The 10,396-nt window shown below is 43.4% G+C and overlaps 1 protein-coding gene across 1 annotated transcript; it reads right to left on the reverse strand.

The window, feature by feature from the left end:
- Nucleotides 1-1,357: 1,357 nt before the first annotated feature.
- On the reverse strand, nt 1,358-1,972 carry LOC135712491 (nucleoside diphosphate kinase homolog 5). Its single transcript, XM_065235432.1, has one exon. The coding sequence runs from the start codon at nt 1,970-1,972 to the stop codon at nt 1,361-1,363; it is 612 nt and encodes a 203-aa protein (XP_065091504.1). The 3' UTR covers nt 1,358-1,360.
- Between the last annotated feature and the right edge of the window lie 8,424 nt (nt 1,973-10,396).

Below are 10,396 nucleotides of genomic sequence, written 5' to 3' on the forward strand. Positions count from 1 at the left end.
AGTAGTGAGCCAATTTAAAATCGTTAGTTTCGTATTGATTGTTGGTTGTACCAACAATCAATACGAAACTAACGATTTTAAATTGGCTCACCACTTTAGTAGCCTATTGGTCCCAAGCAAACGATTAACGTACCCTATTCTAGTTGAAATTCTATTACTACACTATGTTTGTTTTGATTCGCTATGAAAGTTTGACAGATAACATCAGGGGTGTGTGGATTCATGCAGAACATGCAGGGGTGAGTGAAATAGCTTGGGACTGCTTGGGACCGTTGTTCTGGTACTGAGTGAGCCAAAAATAATAATGATTTTCTTCGGGACCTACTAGTCTTAGAGTTACCTCTATGGTTGTACTACCGTTGTACTTCTTTAAGCTAGTACCTCAAATTGTACGTTTTGAGGTATTAGATTAAAGGAGTACAACGGTACTGCTTTGTATGTCTGTCAATGGTATTAGATAAAAAGTAACAAGGACTAAAATGTGTTCCTTTGATTGCTGAAAAATCTTGTTCCCTTATAGTTTGAATTTATCAGAACTAGGCTTCTGAGGTAGATCTTATACCAGTAACGCAACACGAAAAGGTCTTACTGGTGTATACGCAAAATGTTTGTTATCATTAGGAAATACTCATAACAATAATGTTTCCTGAATTAAAAAATCACTACCACAGTTTAAAAATCAACAATAACCTTTTAAATATCTTTTTCATTGACTTTGGCCCTTATTACCGATGTCACTTCACGGTGAAGTGACAACTGGTCACTTCACTTCGTTTTTACCGTGAAGGGACGCTCGTAATAAGGGAGTTTGTGATGTATTCGGAACCATATGTGACGAGAGCCCAAACAAAACGATGCCATTGTGCAACGATATGTAATTTTATAGCTTTCCACATAAAACCTACCCAAACAATTTTCCTTTCTACAATTCTTGAGGTTTATCGCATGTGATCACGAAGGATTTTTTAACCCCCATGGGTAAAGACGCTGTGATGCTCACTCCCCTCCTTCTCCCTGGTGTATTATGGACGGTGGGCCTTATTACGGGTGTCACTACACGGTGATAAGCAAGTGATACTCAGAATAAGAGCCGTGATTACCGTACAAATCAAATGGGAATCACTTCACCGTGACGACAAGTGACAACTTTTCACCGTGAAGTGACATCCTTTATAAGCCCCGGTCACATCGGTTACATGGCCCTTGACCCCCTTGTACATCATTAAAAAAAAATGAAAAATGAAAATATTTCTTGTATTTTTTTATTTTTTTTTATTATTATTATTATTCTGTACCAACTCTGTATACCACAGCCATCTTTCGAGATGGGCACTTCAAATTTGGCTTCCTGGATACCATACTATGGCTCAGATGTGCTGGATGATATTTTTGGCTTGTAGGGATTATTCGATAGAAGCCAGTTTGAAAACCACATAATCGGATCTTTTGGACGCTCTTTGGCCAGTGTGTAAAGTCCTTGCATCAAAACTGGATTTACCATAGCCGATAGATAGTTGTTTAATCGTTGATCGTTGAAAATCGGTTCCAATAGAAGCGATGGAAAGAAGAAATTTATTTCAAAGTGTGCACTACTTGTATCCTCACTTCCGTGAACGGCATTTTGCAGCTCGTTTCTACTATCGGCAAACATAGCGCGCAATGATCCCGGTGCCTTTTTGATGGCGTCCTGGTACCGTTCGGGGCCGATCAGCCACAGCAGATCAGAAACAGCGTTAATCTTCGAAACACACATGGCCTGTATTGGTCCTTCAGTCAGCGCTGCTATCCAGGCATGATAGCAAGAATGGATTTTCTTGGCGCGATAAAACTCTGATGCCTGCTCCGGAGTTAGTCTGACTATTCTTGATTGCAGGATGGTAAATCCGGCGTCTATAATGCGACGAACAATCACGTTCTTATGCTTCATTGCATCTGGTTTGATAACTACCAGAGTTCGTTCAAAGTCTTCCATTTACACCAGCAGTACAAGTTCGACTGATTGGTTTTCGGAGTGACACAATTTCAGGAACGATGTTTGGTGGAATACTCAAAGCATACTAAGATTTCTCTTTACTTATAAACGTATGCTGTCAGGTGCGGTAGCTGCGTGTAACAAATGGCGATTGATGCAATGAATATGATAGATCAAGGGCAAAGAGTGTTGATTGAATTTAATAATAGATGAGAATATGAATAAAATGCAGCTATCGATGTATGATGTTTCCACAGACAAACAGACATAACTCTTGCAAGTTGTTCATCGAACAAGCATTTAACGGACAATTTAAAAGTAGCGTAGTTGGTAGTACAGTACCGCCACCGCATAGTCAATTCCCTTGCGTTTGACGTTTACACACTAGCGCCATCTGTTCAGCGTAGTGCCCACTACAGTGTACTCAACAGATGGCGGTTATGTTTTAGCGACGATGTTTTAATGTGAGAAATATTCAATGTGTTATGTCTGTTTGTCTGTGATGTTTCTGTTGTGCTCTGCTGACGAGCTAGAAATAACTTCGCCCTCAGAGCTGCAATCTATCATTTTAAAATGTAATATTCAATCAGCCCCTTCTTATAGCGAATTCGTTTATTATTCAGTTCCAACCTGGATCGGGTATCAAGATTGAGTCTGCTTGTTTTCTGACAAACGTCAGTTTGCTCGTTTGTTTTTAAAACCCAGCTCAAGTTAAGGTTCACACTAACAAAAAGTTCAGTTTCGCACTGTATTAAATTTAATCTAATACCCCGTTCACATTACAGCGTATATCACGTGATATACGGTGTCTTGCAATCAGGGTTACTTCCACTCACTTGCTATAAAAAAATGTTTTTCGGAATTATGGAATCATGAAATAGTATTATGCTAATTAGTACTTGTAAGTTACAAGAAGAGGTCATGAAGTATATGTTTGACAAATAAAATCGGTCAATATTGCTTTTTGTGCGTCACAATCAGCGATTTTACGACTCGTGAGCGCTCATTCTGAGTGAACGCTCACGAATCATAAGATCGCTGATTGTGACGCTCTGAAAGCGAAATTGACAGGTTTTATGAGTCAAACACATACTTTACACCCTCTTCTTGTTACTTACTAATACAACATATCATTATAACATCTAATGATTGCATAATTCCGAAAAATACTTTTTTATAGCAAGTGAGTGGAAGCAACCCTGCTTGCAATGAGCACTCATACATCTAGTTTTCACTGGAAATTCTATGTATGAGTGCTCATTGCAAGCCAGCCTATGTTACGTGATAAACAGTGTCGGACAAAAGTTAAGCAACTAATGGAGTGATCAAAATAGTTTATATTTTATTCAACTTTTATATTGTATTAGAAATAATCTATCTCTTACAAATAAAATAAAAACGAGAGTATTATAAAAGGCTCATGATTTTATTGTTCAATTTGATTTGATTATGCAATAATTATAGAAATAACAGATTACACTCTTTTCCTTTCACGACAAAAGTTAAGCAACCAATGGAACAACTAAAATCGAAAATGAAAATATTCAATATTTCGTGGCGTAGCCATGATTCTTTAAAACCGCCGCACAACGTCGAGGCATAGAGTCAATTAGATTGTTAATAGTGTCTTGTGGAATCTCATTCCAAGCTTTGATAAGTGCCAAAAATAATTCGTTTGTATTTTTAAAGGTAGCACCACATCTGACCCTGCGATTCACTATCTCCCATAAATTTTCGATGGGATTTAAGTATGGAGAGTTGGATGGCCACGGTAGAACCCGGATGTTGTGTTGCTGGAACCATTGTGTTGCAATTTTGGACGTGTGTTTCGGACCATTGTCCTGTTGAAACCACCACATTAAGGTATCGTATAAAAATTACCAATTTAGTCTGTTATTTAAATTAGCATCTTCAACTATGTAAATCGAAGCAGCAACAGCAACCATCCCAAAGACCAGCAGCGTTCCGGGGCGAAAAGCGCTACGCTGATGGAATGAAGATACGAGGAAAGCCGTTAAAGCCCGGCGTAAAGCACTTCGCCGTGTAAAGCGCCTTCCTATCGGACATCCCGATCGCGAGGACGCTCTCCGTCACTACCATGAGTCGCACAATCAATGCCGGCAAGAAATCCGTGTCGCCAAACGAACCAGCTGGATGGACTTTCTGGAAGGAATGAATTCGTCACAGTCTTCTGCCGACTTATGGAGGCATGTCAACGCCCTCAGTGGGAAACGGCGCATGACACCGCTCCACGTACAGATTAACGGTGAAGCTGTTTCTGACCCTGCAATTGTAGCGGACGAACTCGGCTCGTACTTTGCCGATCTCGCAGCCATCGAGAAGTACGAAGACGAATTCAAGCGGAAAACTAAGCCTTCGACGTCATCCATTGCAAGTTTTTCTGTTTCTTCTGACGCTGGAAACTCGGACATCAACCAGGCATTCTCCTGGCAGGAATTGCAGCATGCCCTCCGCTGCAGCAACGGAAAGTCGGCGGGTCCCGACGAAATCGGGTACCCTCTACTCAAGAGGTTACCAACGCCAGGCCAGCTACGGATGCTGGAGCTTTTCAACAAGCTCTGGCTCACCAACTCGTATCCAGCGTCGTGGAAAGAGAGCTTAGTCATCCCCATCCCAAAAGCCAATGAAACAACCCGTGAAGCTAGCAAGTTCCGGCCAATAGCCTTGACATGCTGTATGGCCAAGGTTCTGGAGCGAATGGTCAACAGGAGGCTAAAGCATTTCCTTGAAGCCGAAAACCTTCTAAACCATCGACAGCACGCCTTCCTTCAAGGGTACGGAACATCAACTTATTTTGCAACATTAGGGGAGGTCCTCAAGAGTGCCAACGATAGCGGTCTCCACACCGAGATCGTCTCGCTGTATATATCGAAGGCCTTCAACAGGACGTGGACGCCCCTCGTCTTAGAGCAGCTTGTCAACTGGGGGCTGTGTGGACCCATGGTCCACTTCATCAAAAATTTCCTGACCGATTGCTCTTTCAGAGGCGCAGTGGGCAACACGAGGTCCCAGCTTTTCAGAGAAGAGACGGGCGTCCCTCAAGGTTCAGTTATCGCCGTTACCCTCTTCCTTGTGGCCATGAACGGAGTTTTCGGAGGACTGCCGAAAAATGTTTACATTTTCGTGTATGCAGACGATGTACTTATCGTAACTACCGGCCCAACAGCAGCACGCAACAGGATCAAGGCCCAGGCAGCAGTCTCCGCTGTAGCCAGGTGGGCCAGCGCGGTAGGTTTCCAGCTTTCGGCCACGAAAAGCGTCAGGTGCCACGTGTGTCCATCCCGGCACCGTGTCAGCAGGCCACCTATTAAAGTTCAAAACCAGCCAATACCACTGAAGAAGACGGTCCGTATTCTGGGGGTACTTGTTGACCGGTCCCTCAACTTCGAGCAGCACTTTAAGGCGATCAAGAACAACTGCCGCAGTAGGATCAACTTGATCCGCACTATCTCTCGCCCCCACCGGTCTAACAATCGTGACACTCGTTTCCGGGTTGCAAGAGCCGTCATCGATAGTCGCCTACTGTACGGTCTTGAGATGACTGCATCGCCACCGAAAAGCTGATACTAGCACCAACTTTTAACACCTACGTTCGGATTGTCTCCGGTCTTCTTCCGTCAACGCCCGCCGATGCCGCATGCATCGAAGCGGGTATTCTGCCCTTCTGCCATCGTATAACCGCAGCAATTGCAACGAAAGCCGCTGCCTTTACCGCAATGACCTCCGGAAATGACAGGATCTTTCTCCTCGTTGAGGGGAACAGACTCCTCCGCATGACTGCCAATTCGGAGCTCCCCCCAGTGGCCAAGGTCCACTGGTACGGAGACAAAAGTTGGAGCATACCTCCACCAAAAATCGATAGTCGGATAAAAAGCAGGTTCAAGGCTGGAGATACCTCTGCAGCGCTGAAGAGAACAATAGCCGAACTGCTAGGCTCGGACTATCCAACCCATGCCCACATATACACAGACGGATCGCTTTCCCGAGCCGGGGTCGGAATTGGAGTAGCCGGAATTTCAGCACCGATGAGTAGCAGCCTACCACCACAATGCTCGGTTTTCTCCGCTGAAGCTGCGGCCATCTTTGTTGCCGTTACAACACCCTCGGACCGGCCCATACTGGTGCTATCCGATTTGTACAGCTTGATACAAGCCCTTACATCGGAGACCATGACTCACCCCTGGATACAGGGTATTGTGGAGGCCACACCTCCCAACACGGTGTTTTCCTGGATCCCTGGGCATTGCGGTATCCCAGGCAACAGCGAAGCCGACAGCTGGCCCCCGTTACACCGACGAAGTGCCACTACAGGACATAAGCGATGGATAGTCTGCAAAGTGTGGGAAGCCTGGGAAGCAGAGTGGTGCCCAATCCCTCTTCATCCGAAGAATCAAAGGAACGACAAGCAAGTGGACGGATATGTCGAAACTACGGGACCAGAAGGTGGTTTCTCGTCTTAGGACAGGCCATACAAGGATCTCACATAGTTTTGGTGGGACGCAGTTCCACAGAATGTGCTACGTTTGCGGAACCACTGCATCGGTGGAACACATCATATGCCTGTGTCCGCAATACCAACAACTAAGGGATCAGTACGCACTTCCCAACAGCATTAGGGACATACTGGGCGACGAACCTTCCACTTTAGCGACAGTTATTTATTTCCTCAAGGACGCTGGGTTATACAACAACATTTAGGTCCTTTTAACTTTGTTTTTGCTGACGGTACATCTCTACCGGACGGGGGATTACCCCTCCTACGGTGAAGCTCCGATCTCTTTCAAAACCCTACCTAACTTTGATGTACCAGATTGTTTTTTTTCTTCTCGTTGCCTGTATTGTTAGTCTTTTTACTGGAATCTGTTTTAATTGCTTCTATTTGAGTACATGTGAATTGTAAGCCAACTCCGTAACAAAATTTGCTGGTGGAACCCCCCTCTGGGGCCTCCCATTTTATAGAGATGAACTAGCCAACGGCTAAAAATCTCTCTAATAAAGTTAAAAAAAAATGTAAATCGTTGACTTCACGCAGAAGTAATACTAAACAAATAGTCAAAGTACATAACTCTGGATGGGAGCATACCATCAATTACTGTCATTGGTCGAAAGGTACAGTAGCAGCACCTACCCCACCCGTGTCCCCTCGAGATCGTCAAGTCGGCGATGACAGGAGCACATACCGTGGTAGGGGTAACAATAGCTGCAATTTCCAAACCTACGACTGGATGCCTTCCAGATGCCGGTAGAACTGTTTCAAACACATGTCGGTACTTGAGCGGTCGGCGATCATCTCTTTTTGCCAGTGGTGGCCCCTCACCATCCCTCTCCAAAGGGGGAGTTTGGTAAAGAGAAATGATAAAACCGATTTGTTCCTTCCTAAAAGTTGTCCTAGCTCGCTGTCTACTCTCTATATGCAATTTGCACACTGCCGTACTCTAAAACTGGGTTTAGACTAGGCAAGTCAAATGATCAACTCAGTTGAATTCAATTGGCTTGAAAAGCTGAGTCTGGTTCAACTTTTTTTCAATTCAAGTGAGTTGATCAAATCAGTTGAATGGCATGGTTTACACGTTCAAGATGTATTCAACTGACTTGATCAATTGACTTGCCCTATCTAAACCCAGCTTAACGGAACTATCAATTCTATACTTTCATCTCCTCCTCATCTATCGTATAAAAATTACCACTTTAGTCTGTTATTTGAAATTAGCATCCTCAACTAAGTAAAACCTGGTTCTATTGAAGCGCCCATACTCCGTTGCGCATCCATGTTTCACTCCCGTGTTGAAGTGCCCAACGTAGAGCAACAACTCGCGTGGTCTTTCTTTCTTCGTAAAATGAAAGACAGTGCAATTCCATTTCTACTGTATGGAAAAAGCTCTTTGATGAATCAGTTATCCTGAGGTTGGAACTGTGCTCGTCCGCACCTAGCAAACCTCGGATAATAACTCATCAGAACAACTGCCCCGATTCTTTATTCTTCGAAACCTTTTATACATGAATTTGTTACTTAAACTCTACACAATAGTTTTTCTCCAGTATGTACATATAAAGCGAGACAGATAGCTTTTCTCTTGGAAAGTCGGTGTCTGTTTTTTTTAACAAGAATTAATGCTCCTCGCGGTAGGAACGGCTATGTAGGATGCTTACTCATCAATGTTTACTTTGACCTTTCGCGAAGCACCTAGTTAAGCCAGCGCGCATCGCTGACGACGCGGTAGCAACTGTTTATAAACAACTGACCCTGGAAATGTGTGACATTGTCACTGCTGCTGTTAAGTTGTGTATTTTCTCGTACCGTATGGGGGTCTATGACTGGTTAATTTCTTATTCAGATTGATATTGGAATTTGAGGCTTTTGCACTATTATGACAGTTCAAATTGGTTCAAAAATCACTACGTCTTCGTCAGACCTAGCTCTCAACTATACGTACGGCAGCGGACTGCACTTCAATTTCACGGACACTTGCTTCATCCGCTTGTTGGCTTCCCGTTGGAAACTGATGAATGGAACAACCAGACTTTCTTCCACCGACCCTGGGGTAGACCCACAAGAAGTAAGAAATTTCACATCACGGTTAATAGTTACCTTTCCTGTCGTCTCGTCCACTTCGATACTTCACTGTATTCGAAGGGGGCGACTCTATCTATGATGCAGGAAAGATTGTGTTTTGCTGTGGATAGCTGCGCGCACGCTGAGTAGATAGAAAGTAGATTGATGACGATTCTGAAGATTTCCTGCAAAAAGATGATACGCGAAATGAAAGAAGCTTTTTCGAATTTTGATTTGCTAGTGTTAGATTTTTTGAGCATCTAGAATTGAGACCCACTGTATCCGATAAATCTAAGCTTGACAGCCTTCCGATCCAGCTTACCGCGCTTAACATTTGGCACATAGCAGTACGCATCCACACCAATCCTCTGGCTCGGCCAGTGGTTCTTGAAGCTACCGTCAGTAACAGTTAGAGATGAACTAGCCTAAGGTTAAAAATCTCTTTAATAAAGCCTTAAAAAAAAACGTCAGTAACAGCAGTGACGTTGATTTTAAGCTTCGTTCATACGTTATCATCATCTTGGTTTTCCAATGAGATCCACCCATCCAAGTATGATCAATCTATTGCCCAGTAATTGGTTCTTGAAACCACCGTGAATTCAATTTCATGCACTTCTTTCATATAATTTCAAATTTTTAGAAAAACAACTGAAATACAACGAAACTACCTTCGAAAACACCAAAATTTCTCCTATACCGCAACGTTACCATGGTCATTCAAACAAAGATATAAACGAAGCTGAAACTCGTAATGTTTAGAAGATCAGCTATCAATAGCTAATCGAACCAAAGAACCACCGGCTCAAGAAAAGTGTTCTTGGATGACTTTTGTGCCACCGGAGTGATCCACACCAAACCGCTGAATGTGTCCGAGATTGGATTTCTTACCAAACCATCTATCGCATCAAGTGAGAAACGCATAGTAGTTATCATCGTCATCTTGCTACGATACGTGGTTGGCTTTTTGTTGCTTAAGTACTGCCTTTCGGTGCTTGGATACAACTCCGTTGACTTTCTCTGCCTTCCATACTCTGAACTTTTCCCAGTTTGTCTTCTGATGGCCAAACCTTTTGCAGAAGAAGCACTGGTTTTTTGATCGGCCTTTGAACTTGCATAGAGAACGGCTTCAGGATTATTGCTATCATCGTTGCGCTGCTTCTTTTTCTGCCATTCGTGTGTGAGCTTGCTCTTCACCAATTAGGGTTAAATCATTCTCCGATCGAGCTTAAGAGCGGTGACCAACATCTCGTACTCCTCAGGCAGACTGCTGAACAAAATCGCGACCAACCATTGGTCGTCAAGGATATTTTCCGGCTGTAAATTGTTGAGCTTCTCGGACAATTCCGACAGGCGACCTCAGAATGTACGTGTATGAATAGGCATTCTTGAAATGGGTCGTTCGATGTACAGTATAGCTATCACCTTCCATCGCCAGGGCTAAAACTGTTTGCATCTAGGGTAGGAGCACCAGTTATGGCTATACGTTCCCAATGTGGTGTGTTCCAATTCTGGCCTATGGGTATTCCATAGGTCATAATTGGAACGTATAGCCATAACTGGTGCACCTACCCTATGTATAAAAATAGGTGCCAACAATTTGCTTCAATTAAAGCACTGCCGGCCAGTGGGAAATGGATTGTAGACACACACCTATCATTTTGCTAATGATTATGCCATCACTGCATCAATTAAGATTTGATGTTGCCCATAATTCAATATCGTAAACAAACTGTGTTGGTCGAACACAGAATATAATACCTCATACGATACTCGGGATTCCGGCATTTGTGCTGTTGAGAGATGTAAGGTAAGATAAATAAGTAATATTTTACATAGCGCAATAAGAATAA

The sequence above is a fragment of the Ochlerotatus camptorhynchus genome, unplaced genomic scaffold (genome assembly GCF_037179485.1).
Source record: "Ochlerotatus camptorhynchus isolate MF236.1 unplaced genomic scaffold, CSIRO-AGI_Acam_v1.1 ptg000485l, whole genome shotgun sequence".
In the NCBI taxonomy this organism is placed as follows: domain Eukaryota; kingdom Metazoa; phylum Arthropoda; class Insecta; order Diptera; family Culicidae; genus Ochlerotatus; species Ochlerotatus camptorhynchus.